This window comes from Microcaecilia unicolor, chromosome 3, assembly GCF_901765095.1.
Source record: "Microcaecilia unicolor chromosome 3, aMicUni1.1, whole genome shotgun sequence".
In the NCBI taxonomy this organism is placed as follows: domain Eukaryota; kingdom Metazoa; phylum Chordata; class Amphibia; order Gymnophiona; family Siphonopidae; genus Microcaecilia; species Microcaecilia unicolor.
This window is the reverse complement of record NC_044033.1, coordinates 283,053,464-283,073,069: the sequence shown is the minus strand read 5'-3', so window position 1 is coordinate 283,073,069 and position 19,606 is coordinate 283,053,464. Positions and strand designations below refer to the sequence as shown.

General features: G+C 43.0%; 1 protein-coding gene across 1 annotated transcript in view; it reads right to left on the bottom strand.

Moving 5' to 3' along the window:
• PCNX2 (pecanex 2) overlaps nucleotides 1-19,606 on the bottom strand; it is a 1,017,260-nt gene that overhangs the window by 553,312 nt on the left and 444,342 nt on the right. The window contains exon 13 of the mRNA XM_030194986.1: nucleotides 13,287-13,458. Within this exon, the coding sequence (XP_030050846.1) occupies nucleotides 13,287-13,458 (172 nt within the window). The remainder of the gene's footprint in view (nucleotides 1-13,286; nucleotides 13,459-19,606) is intronic.

The window sequence follows — 19,606 nt, the reverse complement described above, 5'->3', positions numbered from 1 at the left end:
ATAAGTGTTGCCATAGTGGGACAGACCAAAGGTCCATCAAGCCCAGCATCCTGTTTCCAACAGTGGCCCATCCAGGTTACGAGTACCTGGCAATATCCCCAAACAGTACAATATATTTTATGCTGCTTACCCTAGAAATAAGCAGTGGAGTTTTTTTAAAACCCTGCTAAGCTAACTGCTTTTACCACATTCTCTGGCAACGAATTCCAGAGTTTAATTACACGTTGAGTGAAAAAACATTTTCTCCGATTTGTTTTAAATTTACTACTTTCTAGCTTCATTGCGTGCCCCCTAGTCCTTGTATTTTTGGAAAGAGTAAACAAGCGATTCACGTCTACCCCTTCCTCTCCACTCATTATTTTATAGACCTCTATCATATCTCCCCTCAGCTATCTTTTCTCCAAGCCAAAGAGCTCTAGCTGTTTTAGCCTTTCCTCATAGGGAAGTCGCCTCATCCCCTTTATCATTTTCGTTGACCTTCTCTGTACCTCTACTAATTCCACTATATCTTTTTTGAGATGAGGTGACCAGAATTGCACACAGTATTCGAGTTGCGGTTGCACTATGGAATGATACAAAGACATTATAATGTCCTCATTTTTGTTTTCCATTCCTTTCCTAATAATACCTAACATTTAGGTGCCCAGTTACACAAGGTCCATGGCTAGTGTGACTGCAGGCACCTAAAATATAGGTATGCTAATACTAGGTTATGTTAGTATTTTGTAATAGAACTAGTAAAAAAGGCCCGTTTCTCAAACAAATGAAACGGGCGCTAGCAAGGTTATCATCTAGTGGTGAGTATGTTTTTAAGGGAACTGTTAGGAGAAATGTGCTGTGATGTTAAAGAATAATTGGGAAGAGTGTATAATGAGAAATATGGTCCAGGGGTATGAGATGCGGATTTTTTTTTTTAAACTTGTGTGTTGTGCTCTGTATGGGGCTGAGTGATGCTCCGATGCCTCAGCTTTGCTGCTAATATGCTGTTGGGGGGGGGGGGGGGGGGGGGGGGGTTGAGAGAGAGAGTGTGCGTGTGCCACAGAGGGAGAGAGAGAGCGAGAGAGTGTGTGTGTGTGAGAGAGAGACAGAGAGGTTTCTGGGTGTGCTCTGTATGGTGCTGAGTGATGCTTCAACGCATCTGCTTTGCTGCTTATATGCTTTGGGGGGGCTTTGGTTCAGAGAGAGATTGTGTGTGTGTGTGTCACAGAGAGAGAGAGTGTGTGTGAGAGAGAGACAGAGAGAGTGTGTGTGTGTGAAAGAGAGTGGTTTGCGGGTGTCCCTATTCACAAACGCAATGTATGCAAGCTCTGCCTGCCAGCCAGCTCGTGCGCTCCCCAGTGCCATCGACCCCACGTGCTGATGGGTGGCTGGCGCTGCTCAGGACTGATGAATCATCTTTGCTTGCTCTGCTCTGTATGTGGAGCACCTGCTAGAGGGGGGGTTGCGGGGGCTGCGACTTCAAGGGGGGTTGTGGGGGCGGCGACCTCATGGGAAGGTGGTTTCGTTTGGCTTAGAGAGAGAGAGTTCGTTACAGGGCCCGCCCTCTGACATCATGACGTTTTGAGGCGAGGGCGGGGCCTGTTATGAACCCAGGCAGCCACATAACTTTGGAGGAGCGGCTCCTCAAGAGCAACGTCTCTGCCCTCTCGTCACTGCGCGCTTCCCGCCTCCCTATTAGGAGTAGTAACATCTCCTGACATCAGGCAAGCAGGGTTCTAGTGCAGGCCAGTGACGTCAGGAGAGGTTACGATCCCAGTGAGACACATTCGAACGTTGAATGAGCAAATTATTATATTATATCTGAGCATCCAGATGCCATTTTAGAATAGGTTCTCACCGCACAACATCAAGGCACCTAAAACGAGGTGCACACTTACGGAATAGCCCCCTTTCAACTCTTTCCGCAAGCAGCTTTGCAATGTCCTTCTGTGGATTAGGAATTGGTTATTGGACATAAAACAGAGGGTGGGGTTAAATGGCCATTTTTCTCAGTGGAGGGTGAATAGTGGAATGCTGCAGGGATCTGTACTGGGACCGGTGCTATTTAGCATATTTATAAATGATCTGGAAATCAGAACGACAAATGAGGTGATTAAATTTGCAGATGATATAAAACTATTCAAAGTTCTCAAAACACATACAGATTGTGAAACATTGCAAGAAGACCTTAGGAAACTGGAAGACTGGACATCGAAATGGCAGATGAAATTTAAAGTGGACAAATACAAAGTGATGTAGAAACATAGAAACATGACAGCAGATAAAGGCCATATGACCCATCCAGTCTGCCCATCCTCTGTAACCCCTAATTCTTCCGTTCCTAAGCGATCCCACATGCTTATCCCATGCCTTTTTAAATTCTGGAACAGTCCTAGACTCCACCACCTCCACTGGGAGGCCATTCCACGACTCCACCACCCTTTCTGTGAAATAATACTTCCTTATGTTACTCCTAAGCCTATTCCCTCTTAATTTTGTCATATGCCCCCTCATTCCAGAGCTCTCCTTCATTTGAAAAAGGCTCTCTTCCTGTACATAAATGATCTTGAAATATTTAAACGTTTCTATCATGTTTCCTCTCTCCCTCCTCTCTTCCAGCGTATACATGTTGAGGTTCATAAGCCTGTCCCTATAATTTTTGCATTCAAGACCGCTTACTAATTTCATAGCTGCCCTCTGGACCGACTCCATCCTGTTTGTATCTTTCCATAGGTGCGGTCTCCAGAACTGCAAGCAGTACTCCAAATGGGGCCTCACTAGAGACTTATACAACAGCACTATCATCTCCTTTTTCCTGCTGGTCATGCCTCTCTTTATGCACCCAAGCATCCTTCTGGCTTTGACCGTCACTTTTTCTACCTGTTTGGAAGCTTTAAGGTCATCAGACACAATCACCCTCAAGTCCCGCTCTTCCTTTGTACACTGAAGCACTTCACCCCCTATACTGTACCGTTCCCTCGGATTTTTGCGACCCAAGTGCATGACCCTGCATTTTTTGGTATTAAACCTTAGTTGCCAAATGTCAGTCCATTCCTCTAGCTTTGCTAGGTCCTTCCTCATGTCATTCACACCCTCCAGGGTGTCAACCCTGTTGCAGAATCTAGTATCATCCGCAAAGAGACAAATCTTACCAGACAGCCCTTCCGCAATATCGCTCACAAAGACGTTAAAAAGAGCCGGCCCTAGGACCGATCCCTGCGGTACTCCACTGATGACATTCTTTTCTTCAGAGCAAGCTCCATTTACCACTACTCTCTGTCTCCTACCATTCAACCAATTTTTAACCCAATCAGTTACTCTAGGTCCCATACCGAGGGCACTCTATTTATTTATCAGTCGCCTGTGCGGAACCGTGTCAAAGGCTTTGCTGAAATCTTAAGTATACCACATCAAGCGCCCCTCCCACAACCAACTGTTTGGTCACCCAGTCGAAGAAGACAGTCAGATTCGTCTGACACTACCTGCCACTAATGAAGCCATGCTGCCTCGGGTCTCGCATTCCATGTAGTTCAAGAAATCTCACAATCCTCCTCTTTAGAAGCGTTTCCATTAGCTTACTCACCACCGAGGTCAGACGGACAGGTATTTAATTCCCAATCTCCTTCTTACTTCCACTCTTGTGCAAAGGAACCACATCCCCCCTTCTCCAGTCCACCGGGACCACTCCAGTTTCTAAGGAAGCATTGAAGAGGTCTGTCAGCGGAGCCGACAGAACTTCTCTGAGTTCCTTAAGAACCCTCGGGTGTCAAGATGGCGGCATAGTCGAACGGTGAGAAAAACGCTCTGGCTCTCCTGGAAAGTATCACAGATTTTCCTAAAAGTTATGCCGCACTCTAAGCGAAAAGGGATGGTGAGAATGATGCCCCGCCCGCCTCAACCTCCTCGCCGATCCAGCTGAACTTAGACCGATTCCTCACCACGAAATCTCAAACAATTAGGGGAAACGGATCCCATAGCAGGGATATCCAGAGAAGGGGAATCCCCGCGGGGAGAGGAAATTTCCCTTTCACCACCAGCATTGTTGTTTCCTCCGTGTCCAGCGTGGACGGCAACTCTAGAGGTGTCCCAACAGACCGCCGGAAATCCATCACAAGGGACTAGCGCTGTAAAAAATGCCGAGAGCTGAGGTAAGAACCTCGGAGAAAGTACCAGAGATCAATTTAGAGAGGATATGGCTGATGCTGAGTAAAATGGACTTAACATTACAAAAATCATCTGGTGAAATTGCAGCCTTTAATCTTAAATTTGAAGCATTGAACTCCACAGCAAATTCATTAAAACAAGAGTTATCAACTAAAGTTATAAATCTTCAACAGGAGGTGGATCAATTGCAACAATTTAAAGTTATGAATGCTAGGGATAATATGGATTTGCGTCGAAAAATTGAACAAATAGAAAACTATAATAGACGTTTGAATTTGTGACTCTTGAATTTTCCTAAGCTCTCTGGGATTACTCCAATTGAATTATTTAAAAGATTCTTGAATGAAAACTTGAAATTTCCTCTTGAAGCGATGCCCCCAATAAATAAAGTGTATTATATTTTAAATATCAGGAGAAGCTTCCGGTGATGTCATGAGCTGAGGAGCAGCAAGCATCCGAAGCTCCGAGGCCCCAGCCCCACAAAAACTTAATTTGAGCAGATTAAAACGTTGCAGTGCGACTTCAATTTATGGAAAAGTATCTTAAAACCTCACCCCTAACTATGGCGCAAAAATCCGCAAAAAAAGGGAGTAAAACGGGCAGCGGAGACGCTAAACAAACGGAGGAGACCGCAATGCAGGGGCCTGCATTTACAGAGACTCAACTTTTACAGCTCACGCAGGCGATTGAACGGGCTTGGGAACCAAAGTGGATAGCCTTGAACAACAAACTGGAGGCTTACCAGACAACCTTGGATGGATATGGCATTCGACTAGGAGACTTGGAGACCAGGGTCTCAGCGGTAGAGGATGACTCCCGCGGATAAGGACCCGATATTGTAACCCTGAGACAACAACTAGCGGATCAACGCAACCTCCTCGATGATTACGAAAACAGGGCGCGTAGAAATAATATCCGCATTGTGGGGTTGGACGAAGCATTGCCAGAACGAAACCTTGAAACATGGCTAGAGTCATGGTTATCCAAAGAACTAGCACTCACAGACACGATGGGCCCAGTTGTGATCGAGCGGGCGCACCGCGTGGGTCGAAAGGCGGAAGATCGGGCCCGACCACGTGTTGTGGTAGCAAAGCTGCTGAATTACCGCCACAAGCTTGAAATCCTACAAGGGTTCAAAATTAAGCGAGAATCGCTAAAATATAATCACCGAAATATTTTGATCTTCCAGGATTATTCAACAATTATACAAGAGAAACGTAAGAAATTTCACTCCCTGTGCTCAGCGATGGCACAAAAGAAGGTGCGGTTCCGTCTACAATATCCAGCACACTTAAAAGTGTTCACGCAGGAGAGATGGCACACATTACTCACAGAAGCAGAAGCAAGACAACACCTGATTGATAACAGGATACTCGAAAACACCTGAACTGAACTTATTATAAGGACTGGTGAGACGCACTGCAAGGCATATATAGTGAATGTTTATTTAGTTATAATGTGTAATGTACGGGAGACATGTGGGGTTGGGGACCCCGATAGTTCACTGGGGTATCACACCATCCACCTGGCATGGCTAGACGGCTGGAAATAGGGCTCAAGTATGGGTGGGAGGACGGAGGGGGGAGCGGGAATATTGGGGGGGAGGGACCTACTCCAGCTATCAAATATTGGGACATGGACAAGGAGTCATTAAAGGGAAAAGATATTAAGGTTACACGAGGAGAAACATTACAAGGTAAACACGAGGGGTCTCTCACACTGTCATTTATTAATGGGCAAAAGGAGTTAAAAAAATTAATACAGACATGCCACTCAGAATAATAACATGGAATGTAGGGGGCATATCATCCCCTATCAAAAGAAGTAAAATATTAACTGCCCTAAAAAGACATCGAGCGGATATTGTCTGTTTACAGGAAACGCGACTTAATGAAGTAGAACATGCCAAATTACAACGGTTGTGGGTGGGTGAGTGTTATGCAGCTGAGGCCACAGGACGCAAGGGAGGAGTAGCAGTACTCTTCCGTAAAGGCCTGGCAGGCAAGGTACAAATTGTAGAAAGAGGGAAAGAGGGACGCTCCATAATATTGCGAGTATGGATACAGGGTTTTGAATTTTTGCTGGTCGGAGTGTATGGCCCTAATGAATGTGACAGAGTTTTATCATACTCTGGGGAGTAAATGTCTTCAACACTCGAAGGGTAGACTGGTAATCCTTGGGGATTTTAATTTAGTTCTCGATCCTAAAGAGGACACCACCAACCCTCAATCGGTACATTACTCAGGACAAAGGGCAGGGGAGTTACAAAAGTTTATGGAGACGCTGGGTTTGATAGATGCATGGAGGGTGCTCCACCCAGGAGAGCGTGATTACACACATAGATCTAGGGCACATGACACATTATCGAGGCTAGACTATATCTTATTAGAAAGAACTATATTTCATCAGGTAAGGGCAGCCTGTATAGGACCTGAGGAAGTATCGGACCATGCTATGGTGTGGATTGACTTAGAAATCCCAGGGGATAGTGCAGGAGGTGCGGGATGGAGATATCCAGCATTCTTAGACAGTGACCCTCAATTTCAAGAGTATCTGATGGCAAAATGGGGAGAATATGCCCTGTACAATAAGGAACATGCTCAGGAGGATCCGGTCCTGTTTTGGTCGGCCTCCAAAGCAGTTCTTAGAGGGGACATTCTTGCTTACTGTAGTTTGAAAAAAAAAACGCCGAGCGGCGACAATATTACAGTTGGAAAAACAACTAGCTGGTGCTAAGCGTAACCATATATGCAGACCCTCCCAGACTACACTAGAACAAATGAAGACTTTACAAATTACTCTTAATACCCTGTTACACGAAAATGAGCGTAGATCCTCAACATATTATAAATATAAATTACACCGCTTTGGGAACAAGGCGGGACGACTCCTCATTAAAGTTATAAAGAACTGGGGAGGATCCAGGGTAGTGTCAACAATACAGGACGAGCAAGGTAAATTAACAACAGAACAACAGGAAATCGAAAAAATCTTTACTCAACATTTTGCAAGGCTGTACTCTGATGAGGCATTAACAAACGAAAAATCCATACAAGAATACTTAACACAGGCAGGTATAGTCAAAATAAGCCCAGAGGACCTTGAAATGCTTAATGCTCCCCTGACCCTAAAAGAACTTCAACAGACAATAAAAAAACTAAAATATCGATCCGCACCGGGCCCCGATGGCTACACGGGGGAATATTATAGAGCCCTGCCCCTGGAGGCGCAGTTAGCATTATTAGCGCATTATGAGGAAGTAATAGAGACAGGGACATTTCCAAAATATGCCAATTCAGCATTAATTACGCTAATACCTAAACCGGGGAAACCCCTGAATAGAGCAGAGGACTTCCGTCCTATATCTCTGTTAAATGTGGACACTCAAATATTAGCAGGAATGCTGGCAGAAAGATTGGCAAAATGTTTACCTAAATTGATCAGTTCAGAACAAGTCGGCTTTATTAGAAATAGACAAGCAACACATAATGTTAGACGCCTACTCTTGGCCATGGCATCATGCCAAGACAAGGAAGTCCCCTTAGCAGTAGTGAGTATAGACGCTGACAAAGCGTTTGATAGAGTGAGTTGGGGATACCTTTTCCAGGCTATGAAAGTGATGGGAATTAAAGGGTGGTTTATGCAAGCAGTTAGAGCTCTTTACTGTAAACCTACCGCTCGAGTATTAGTTAATGGGATAAAAGGAAGTGAGTTTGACATAAAAAGGGGCACTAGGCAGGGTTGTCCCCTCTCGCCAGCGTTATTTGTGCTGTCCCTGGAACCGATGCTCCGCACACTGATGAGTAAAGAAAAAATTACAGGGGTATCGATGGCAGGACAGACCATAAAGGTACTGGCCTTTGCGGATGACTTGTTATTGACGGTGACAGACCCCGCCAGATCTATGGCCCCCTTATTAAAAGAAATAGAAAACTTTGGTAGGATTTCGGGGTTTAAACTAAACCTAACTAAATCAGTAGCCCTCGAGATAGTACCGGACATACACAGGGGCTGGAAAGACAAAATTCCCCTTACCTGGGAACAGACTTCTATCAAGTATCTAGGAGTACGAGTGCCAGCAGATCTGTCCCAGCTTTACGAACTAAACATTCGTAAACTACTATATGAGACTAAACAGACCTTGCAGGCTTGGAAGGCACTTCCTGTATCCCTATTGGGTAGGATTGCATTGTTTAATATGGTTATTGCTCCGAGATGGATATACATCTTTCAAACAATACCACTATACCTGAAAAGGGGGGACGAACGTATACTGCATCGTCACTTACAACATTTTCTTTGGAAAGGGAAAAAGGCACAGCTCCCTATCTCTTTGTTAAGTATACTGGTGGAATATGGGGGATTAGGACTATTGAATATAAAGTTCTTGAGTATAGCATGTGGCATGAGACATATAAACGATTGGTATAGGCACACCGAAGATTACACTAACACGTCTTTAGAACTGGGCCTAATGCGAGGGATACACTTTAGTAACTATCTACATGGTGCGGGAGTGCCCATGCCCTAGGCCTTGAGAACTTCTGGGATACTGACCACTGCTAGGGCAGTTTGGGGATGGGTGTGCCGACTACATCAATTTTCAACCAAATCTACACCATATCTGTCTATATGTGATAATTACGCTTTTATGCCAGGGCAAATGTATTCCGTATTTCGGAGATGGGAATCCAAAGGTATTAAATATCTCCTTCACGTGGTGAATAGGGAAGGCCACATTAGACCTTTCAGGGAATTACAAAAAGACTATGGACTGCCAGCAAGCGATAAATTCTTTTATGGACAGCTAAGACATTATATATCAACACTGAAATGGACAGCGCTGACAGAGGACGTACAAGAAGAACTCTCCTCCGCCTACTCTTTGGAGTCACAGCAGAAAGTACCCATGGCATACCACCATAGACACATAAGAGACACAGCCTTGGAGCTGGACTACCAGGGTTTAGCGCAGGCCTGGACTAAGGACTTACAAATGACAATCACGGCACAACAGCTGCAAGCCCACATTCTTCATATAAGAAAGGTTACAGATTCTGCTGTGCATTGGGAATTACAATACAAGATGGCCCTCCGTTTACATATCCCACCGAAGACAGCATTCTACATGGGACTCTCACCTTGGGGTGAATGCGCAAAATGTGGTACTCTCGGTGCAACGGTGGGTCATGTGTTTTGGCACTGCGTGGGTGTCCAGAAGTTTTGGAAAAAGATTATAACCAATGTGACTCGTACCTGGGGGCAGCACTGGTATTATGATGCTTACATGCTATTTGGCCACCCGCAATTGGGGAAGGCAGCTAAAAGAGGTTACAAAGCATTTGTACTCAGAGCTATTCTGATTGGCAAACAAGCGATACTCTCAGAGTGGATGTCAAATCAGCCACCTACTTGGCAACAGTGGCGTACCCGAATGATACTTCTACTGCGAATGGAACGTATGGCTATAAAGGATTTAGACTCGAGGCCGGGCAAGGCATTTCAGCAACGATGGAGCCCATTTTGGAATACAATGACTCCGGCTGCCAGAAGTCACCTATTAAATTTCTGAGACTGTAAATTTACGTGCTGGAAGATAATTTGCTAGATACTGGAGTAAGGAGGGAAAGGGGAGGGAATAGGGTAGATTGGGGAGGGAGGAGTTTAAGGGACGGGGAGGAAGGTGGGGGAAAAAACAAAAATATATATTTGTCAAGCTACAGAATGATGAGATATTTTGTTACATTACGTGATTATTATTGAATGTTTTATATCTTTGTAATTCTCTAATAAAAAGGAGTTAAACATAAATATCAGGAGAAAGGAAGGAGGATCGGGAGAAGCAATAAAACAAATACTGACTTGAATAACATTTCACTTTTACTGGAACAATCTTTAGATAATACAACAGAAAGATCAACACTTATTGTTTCATTTCTATTTGAACAGGACCTTAATTCGGTAATGAGAATGTATTTTAAGAATGCTAATGCTCTTTTTGGAGGAGAAAAGGTTTGGATATTCCCAGATGTAACAAAACAAACCTAACAAAAAAAGAAAAGTTTTCTTGGCTACGAAGAAGGAGACAGTGGAATTGGGAGCCTCCTTTTTTCTAGCCTATCCATGTAAATGCATAGTAAAATTGGGTATGATGAAATATGTTTTTTACTCACCAGAACAGCTAAAATATTTTCTAGCTGCAAAACGACTGAAATAAATATCTTTATAAATAAGTTTGAGATTATGCCGTAAGGTTCACAGAAAATGTTATGTAATAAAAATTCTCTATTCATTTCACCTCCCGGGATATAGTGGTCTGAGAAAGCGTAATATGTTACCTGGCTTATATTTAAATAACAATTTTGTTTTTATAATTCAAATATGCATAGGCGGTCGGTGGCCCAACTGTTTGGGGAGGCTAAAGGGGGTGGAGTTAGGGGTGGGGCCAAGGGTGGAGCTTAAATCCATAATTGTCTGATAACACACAGAAAAAATAAATAAATAAAAAGTCACAATTAATACCTTTTATTAAATTTAGATATTAGATATGTATCATATGTCAAAGAATAAAGTGGTTGCTCAAAGCATATACTAACCACAATCGCTCAACTACAAAACACTACGCACAACTTTGTGCAAAAACACACTCAGAACCTTACTGTACCATAAATATTACACTGGGCAGAACCTAATACACCAATATACTACCCATAAGGAAAATGCAGACCATCAACAATATGAAACAAGGATCATAATATCACAATTCTCATGTAGAGCCACAAAACATCCTAATTCATGTTTAATGTGGGATAAAATGCCATACATAAGTAAATAAATTTAAACATTTAATGTTGAGCACCTGATTCTCAAAGTGGACATATTCCAAACACTATAATGAAAATAAAATTATCTTTTCTACCTTTGTTGTCTGATGACTTTCTTTTTCTGATCATGCTGGCCCAGTATCCGATTCTGCTGCTATCTGTCCTCTTAACTCCGTTTCCATGGCTTCCTTTCCATTTATTTCTTTATTTTCTGCCTTTCTTCTTCATTTCTTGTCCTCGTTCCCCTGCCCCCCCTCCGGCCATCCATACCCACCCATTGATTCTCTCCTCTCCCCTGCCCCCCTCCAGCCATCCACACCCACCCACCCATTGATTCTCTCCTCTCCTCTCTGTTCCCGGGCAGATTTTCTAACAGGAGCTGCTCATCCAATCAGAGAACTCTATTTGAATGCAGATTAACATACAGACACTCTAATGGGAATTTTTAGTCAAAAACACTAGCTAAACCCTTCGTTTTTGGATCAAAGTTCACATTTTTGATCAGAGCCATGCCCTAACATTAAGGCTGTAAACATTTCCAACAATTTTTACCCATAAATATGCAAATGAGAACCTCCCAAAAACGGACTAATTTGCATATGGCTTGAGCAAATTTGAGTACATAGCATACCAATCCCACTTCCTAGCACCTATTCTGCAATTAGATTTAATGCAAATACTTTTAAAACTTATTTTTAGCACTTTTAAATTTTCAGGGGTCAGTGCAAGTCTCTTTGGTGTCAATTGCTCATGTGCAGGAATTCATGATCCTAGTTAAATATCTCCCTGGAAACCCAGGACACCTCCAGCCAACCCCCCTGCTCTGTTCTCTCAGCAGTAAGATAATCAAATTACAACTGGTTATACACAAGGCTAGAGAAGGCTTTCACTGCTGCTGCTATTTAAACCCCCCAGCGCAGCAGGACTGGCAGAACTACTACTAATACTATTTAGCATTTCTATAGAAACAGCTGATCCATCCTGCTGTGGCTGGAGAGGCATAGCCTCCCCAAGCCTCTTATACAGGGCGCCTATGCAAATATGTCTATGATGTTTTGTAAACTTAAGCTTATTTAAAGGAGAAATTCTCCTATTCCTTTTCTTTTTTTTGTAAATTTGGGCTGTATTTCAAACAAGTTGTATTCTTGTTAATAACTTGGAATTAATAAATGATTTTAAAAAAACCCTCAGGTGTATCCCATCAGGCCCCATCGCTCTGTCTACTTTTAGTTTGGCAAGCTCCTCATGAACACAGTCCTCCATAAACGGTTCTTGGTCTACCATACATCCATCCCCTTTAGCCTTTGTTTTCTGCAGCCCTAACCCCCCCCCCCCCCCCCCCCCCCCCGTCTTTCATTCGTGAGCACAGAGCTAAAAGAATAATCTAAGGCATACTTATCTGATGCCTAGGGTCCACCTTAGGAGTCAGCACTTAAAAAAAAGATCTAGGTGTCAATGTAGACAATATGCTGAAATCTTCTGCCCAGTGTGCGGTGGTGGCCAAAAAAGCAAACAGGATTTTAGGAATTATTAGGAAAGGGATGCAAAATAAGATCAAGAATATTATAATGGCCTCACCATGAGTACTGCATTAAATTCTGGAATTAGAAAATTTTCAAAGAACAGTGACCAAACTGATAAAGGGAATGGAACTTCTCCCATGTGAAGAAAGGCTAAAGAAGTTAGGGCTCTACAGCTTGGAAAAGAGACGGCTGAGGTGGAATATGATTGAGGTCTACAAAATCCTGAGTGGAGTAGAACAGGTAAAGTGAACTGATTTTTCACTCTTTCAAAAAGTACAAAGACCAGGGGACATTCAGTGAAATTAAATGGAAATACTTTTAAAACAAATAGGAGGAAATGTTTAAGCTCTGGCACTCCATGCCAGTTAGCGTATCTGGGTTAAAGAAAGGTTTGGACAAGTTCCTGGAGGAAATGTCCATAGTCTGTTACTGAGATGGACATGGGGGGAACTACTGCTTGCCCCGGGATTGGTAGCATGGAATGTTGCTTCTAATTGGGTTTCTTCCAGGTACTTGTGACCTGGATTGGCCACTGTTGGAAGCAGGATACTCAGCTAGTTAGAGCAATGGTCTGACCCAGTATGCCTATTTTTATGCTCTTATGTACTAAAACAGCCAAATCATTTCAGTACAGTATATTTATAGTAGACCAGAGAATCTTAGGGGAAGGAAGAGGGGGAGTCCTGCGTACTTCTTAGAATTTATAAATTATAATTTTGTGATTTTTTAACTCCTGTAGATATCATCAGAACTTTCAATTGTTTGCCAAATATGATAAAAATAAAGATGAACCCACCTATTATTTGGTCTCTGGCCATTATAAGTGATTCTGAAGCAAAAAGGTTCAGACCATACACTGTGACAGTTGATAAACGTGTGTTTTTTGCACCAGAATCCAGCAGTAAAGTCAGGACACATAGCATTGAAAAATATATTGGTCTGCTGTATGTTATAATTTGATTATATCCCTGAAAAACAAAACAGGAATGTTAAAATGTATATACACACCCTAATCCTATTTCCTCTTCATATGGAGAGGAACATTTTCAAAACCCATTATGCAATTAATCATCTGAAAACAACCCTCCCTCAATGTGACTAAAGACTTATATGGTATAGATCACAATGTTGCAGAACCACATTACAAGGATTCATTCCTAGGCACATGATTAGATAGAGGGAAGAATACAATGAGAAGCATTTTAGATATGACATCCTCCAATTGTAGACATTTTGCTGAAAACATCTAAAATTCTCATTCTGAATATAGCAATTTTTGAACTAGAAAAAGTCTATTTTTTGTTTCAAAAAATTCTATTTTCCAGACATTTTTGTGCTCAGTACGTATTTCTTTAGGTAACATTTAAAAAAAGAAAAAGTCCTAGAGAAAAATGCACAACAAGAAGCCATAGGGATGGCTGTATGGCACTATTCCTATTAGGAAATGTCTAGAAAAGTTAAGGATGACTCATGACTTCCACATGTGGTTGGAGAACAGAAGATCTTTATTGAAGCAACAAATAAAGACCTGACATGAGGCCATGTTTTGGTGGTCAGTCTGCTTGTATCATGGGTCTGATATACACACTGTACAAATTAAAATTAATACAAATTAATAAATACATATAAAACATAATATAAAGAAGGAATCAATGATTCATATAAATACATTAATAAAAATCAAGGACTGACTGATAAAAATACGTAAGTAGTGAAATATATGCTGGAACATAAAATACATAGGCACTTAAAGGATACATGTAAATATTGATAATGTATGGTTATTAGAGGGACACAAAGCTACGTGACTGTAATGGAAAGTGATGAGTGATTACCCACCTCTAGAGAATAATGGGGTCCTTTTACTAAGATGTGCTGAAAAATGGCCTGAAAAATGTAGACACGTGTTTTGGGTGCGAGCAGAATTATTTTTCAGCGCACCAACAAAAAATGCCTTTTTTTTATTTTTGCAGAAAATGGATGCGCTGCAAAATGAAAATTGTGCTGTCCATTTTGGGTCTGAGACCTTACCTCCAGCCACTGACGTAGGTCTCACGCGATAACCAGGAAGTAATGACCTATGACCATCAAATGCCACTTGACGTGCGTCCCTGCCAGGTGCCATAAATTTTAAAATATTTTTCAGACGCGCATAGCAAACGCGCACCAAAATTGAAATTACCATGAGGACCGCGCAGTAACCAGGCAGTAACTCCAATTTGGTGCACGTTGTGCCGTGGCTTAGTAAAAGGGCCCCAATGTGTTGATTCTTGTGCTTGAAAGAGATGCATTACATAACCTAAAAAAGTCCTGCTATAGAGTGGCATACGGTCATTGCTTGTGACTATATAGAAAACTACTCTTTAAAAACAACAAACAAAAACCGAGCAGCTTGAAAATCACCCAAGACTTTTTATACATTTTACATACATTCCTTATCTATGTAGCTGTGGTCAAGTTTAGCGTTGACTGGGTGCCTTCTTTTTAAGATAATCCATTCGTTTTGAATTTAGCAATTATGTTGACTTACTGGCTATATTCATAACCGGTTTTGAAGACTAGCGGTTCTGGCGCCTTTAAGCCTGCCACTCTTAACTCCTGGGTTCATTTTTTTATACCTTTTAAAAAATATATTTATATATTCCTTAACTACATAGCTGTCGACAAGCTTTGCAATAACTAGGTGCCCTCCTTTAGATGGCTATGTTTTAAGTAATTTTCTTTTTGTTTTCTGACGGTTTTGACTTTAACCAGCCAAATTTATAGCCGCTTTCCAGAATAACCGGCTTTAGTGACTTTATGTTTCAACGATTTTTTATTGATGACAAATTGAAAAATACAACTTATTGTACCATATTAATAGCATGTTTAACATGAGCACCGCTGGCGCACATCCTTATTGTTAGTCATCAAGCTTTTACATTTAACCCTCCCCCTTCTGCTAAATGTTCAACTTTTGACAACTGATTAATTATAATACAGCCCAATCTTAAGTGCAGTATAACAGGACATTTAAACTTACAGTGCTTAAACCGCCTATTATCTCAACAGTGTCAAGTTATTATTATTTAACCCTCCTCCCCCCTCCCACCCACCCCTATTCCCTTGTATTGCTGGAGGATGCTAATTTTACCAACTAAGTTGCCACTTTGACCAATCATTTCTCCATTTGCTAGGAACCACCCAACCTCTTGGCCCTGGACGCTATCGGGCCAAATGCCTCTTTAACCCAAGAAAATCAGAATCCATCTATGGAACTCTGCAATTTGACTTCTTATCAAGACCTTGACCTCCACCTTAACACACAAGCCTCCATCGATCCAAACCTCCCAACTTAAACCCAAATCACCCCCCCCCCCCAGCAAGCATCCAATGATCCTATTCTGTCTCCAGCTTCGGGCAGCCTGCACGCCCCCTCCGCTTCCCATTAATTTGTATCAGGCATTAAGAAGCAAGCTGCGCCCCCTTGGGCTAAGAATTTGCAGGTACGGCATCCAGATCTGGATAAATTGTGCTCTACGTTTGGGAGATTGTTTTGAGTCCCTGGCCTCCCAGGAAGCCAGAAGGTGCACCTGGTTTCGCCAGTACCAGTAGGCCGGCTCATCCGGTGAAGTCCAATATTGCATAATGCACTTTCGAGCTACCAAACTCAGCTTCCTACAAAACTTTATAGCGGGGGCACGTAGCGGGGCAAAAGCTCTTGGTTGATCTAACAGAAACTGCCTTTCCGTGCCTTGAATCTTATTTCCCAGTCTAATCAAAAACCCCTTTACTCGTTGCCAGAACGCCCGCACCTTGGGGCATTGCCATAGTGCGTGGTAGTATGAGCTGGGACCCCCACCACATTTGGAACATGCTGAACTGCCCGGCCCCAACACATGAGCCAGCTGTGCTTTAGACATGTAGCCCCGAAGGACCACTCTATATCCACATTCCCTCAGTCTTTCATCCTGTACTAATGTACGAATGCCCTTCAAAGTAGCTGCCACATCCCAAGATGCTAGCGAAGATCCTAAATCCTGTTCCCATTTGTGTTTAAGGCCGTCATATTGTCTTTTAGGTCTACGCCGAACAGACCGGAAACCGAATACCTCTCTGTCCTCAACTCCTCGAGGAAACCTCGAATTGTCTCACCCATCCTCCCCTCCAGGGTTGTCTGATCCAGAGATTTCATATAGTGCGTGATCTGTGCATAAGCAAATCTGTTGCCCCATGTAGTCCCCACCTTTTCCTGAAGAGCGTCAAATGTTATTATCTCCCCGCTTTCCAATAACAAATGTTCCAAGCGCGTAATACCCAGCCCTCGCCAGTTACCAAAGGCTGGGTTGTCCAGCCCCGCTGCGAAAACTGGGTTACCTACAATTGGTATTTGATCCGTAATGTGTGGATGTCCCCCCATCTGCCTCATCCACCACTGCCACGCCTCCCGGAGAGATTGGAGTAAAATACTTTTTTTAAATTTAGAAGGGATCAGACTACGAGGTAAGTGAAAAAGGGCCATCACCTCGTATGGCGCAAAAAAGCTTGTTCCAGAGTCAGGGGTGTGTAGTATTGCGTAACATTGAACACATCTCCCAGATGTCTTAGTAAACACACCTGATTGTATAAGAACAGGTCCGGGAAGCCTATACCTCCTTGCTTCCAGCTCCCAACTAACATGTCTTGGCTGAATTTGGGTTTCCTCCCTGCCCAGCAGAATCGACTGAAAAGGTGTGTCACCCTTCTCAAATCCTTCTGCAACAAGCGGATTGGCAGTGTTTGTAAAACATACAACCATCGAGGGAACAACACCATCTGTATTAGGTGCACCCGTCCCATTAATGACAGAGGGAGATTCATCCAGGAGTCTAACTTATCTCTAGTATGGTCTAGTAGAACCTCAACATTTAAGTGATACAGGTCAGAGGTGTTCATTGTGAGCCGAGTTCCTAAGTATTTTAAAGAATCAGTGGCCCACCTCAAGGGGAAATCAGGCCCCCAGTCCCCTCGATTCACCATCTGCGAGGCCAGAGCCTTGGATTTATTCAGGTTTATCCTAAATCCTGCATAGTCTCCATATTCACGAAATGTTTCCAATAAGGTGTCTAGCGACTCTCTTGGATTCACTAGGTGTACCAAGAGATCGTCTGCAAATGCTGCGATCTTGAATATATGGGACCCCACTCGGACTCCCTGAATCATGGGATTTCCCATGACCTCTCTAATAAGGGGGTCTAATACCAAAACAAAAAGAAGGGGGGATAAGGGGCACCCCTGTCTCGTGCCCCTCCTGATAGGGAAGCTCTCTGATTCAAGCCCATTTACCCACAGTGTTGCACTAGGATTGGCATAGAGAACATGAATTGCTTCAACAAACCTCCCTGAGAATCCATATCGCTCCAGCGTGGCAAAAAGGAAATCCCAGTGGACCCTGTCAAAGGCCTTTTCTGCGTCGAAACTGACTAGCAACGACGCCATGTTTCTCTGCGAGCTATGTTCCAATGATGTCAGGATCGCCCTTAGGTTTTTACTCACCGTCCGACCCCCCACAAAGCCAACCTGGCTTTCGTGTATCAATCTTGGTAGCAATCTCGCCAACCTGTTGGCCATGATTTTCGCCAACAGCTTAGCGTCATAGTTCAGTAAGGAGATAGGACGATATGATGTCGGTTCCAAAGGGTCCCTCCCAGGTTTGAGCAAAACTATTATTTGAGCTCTGTTCAAGTCCGGGGGCATCGCCTGTCTCTCTATTAGTTGATTCAAAAATCTAGTGAGGGCCGGTATAACATCACCTTCCATTAATTTATAAAATTCCCCCCGTAACCCGTCGGGTCCCGGGGCCTTCAACCATGGGCTGCGAGCTATGGCCACACTAACTTCATCTTCGGTGATTAATTGATTAAGGCGCTCCAGCTCTTGTGGCGTAAGTTTTGGCAGTGCTACATTGTCTAGGTACATCTGATTAGAAAGGCCCTCGTCCTCTGGGGGGGGCGTACAGCTCTTTATAAAAAGCTCGAAAAGTGTCACAAATTGCCCTGTCGGTTGTGAGGAGACCTCCCTGTCTTTGCCGAAGCGCTAAAATGTTTCTAGTCCCACCCCGGGGAGTAATTAGTTTCGACATTAATTTACCCGTTTTATTACCGTGTTTATAAAGCATATAGCGATAGTAGACCTGTGACTTATGTGCCCTCCCCTGCAGGAGCTCATTCAAGGCTGTCTGAAGCTCCAGCACTTGTTGCTTGTCATCTATCGCATGTGTGTCTCCATACCTCTTCCGCGCCTGACAGAGCTGTTTACTCAGACGTAAGATCTCTCTATCTCTTGTCTTCTTCACATAATGGGCATGGCTTATGATTTCACCTTTAAGAACCACCTTAGCTGCCTCCCAAAACAAAACTGGGTCGTCTAAATGTATTTGATTATGGGTACTATAGTCTGCCCAGCTAGCGTGCAATCTGCCCTTAAGTACTGGATCTGAGCTTATTTTATTTTATTTTATTTATGTTGATTTATATACCGTGTCTTGTTGCAACTGCAAAACAGAACGGTTTACATATATATAAAAAAATTGGTATATACAAATAAACAAACATAGGAATTCCATTCGTGACAGGAAAGCACAGCAATCAAGATAGACTACATAATAAATCAATACAAATTAAAAATCTAGTATACAATTAAGCTATCCCATTTTTCTTTGTCTTTTTGACCTTATCTCCTTATGCCAAGTTCTGTTCTACATAGCTTATAAAGAGAAAGGTTTTCAGAAGTTTTCGGTAATGGAGATAAGATTTCTCTAGTCTGATCTCCTTTGGAAGGCTATTCCAAAGAGAGGGTGACAGGTAGAAAAAAGCCGATCTCCGTGTAGATTCCCACCTAGCCTTAGTAAGAGGGGGAATGACTAACCTGTTATCTGTTAGGGATCTGAGAGTTCGCATAGCGGTGTAGGGGATTGTTAAATTCGACAAGTAGCTGGGGTTTAATGTGTGAAAGGCTTTGTGTGTAAGGACAAGAGCCTTAAACTTTATTCTTGCTTCAACCGGGAGCCAGTGCAGATGATGCAATAAAGGTGTTGCTCGATCATCCCTCCGGGCCCTACAGATCATACGTGCTGCTGTATTTTGAATTCTTTGTAAT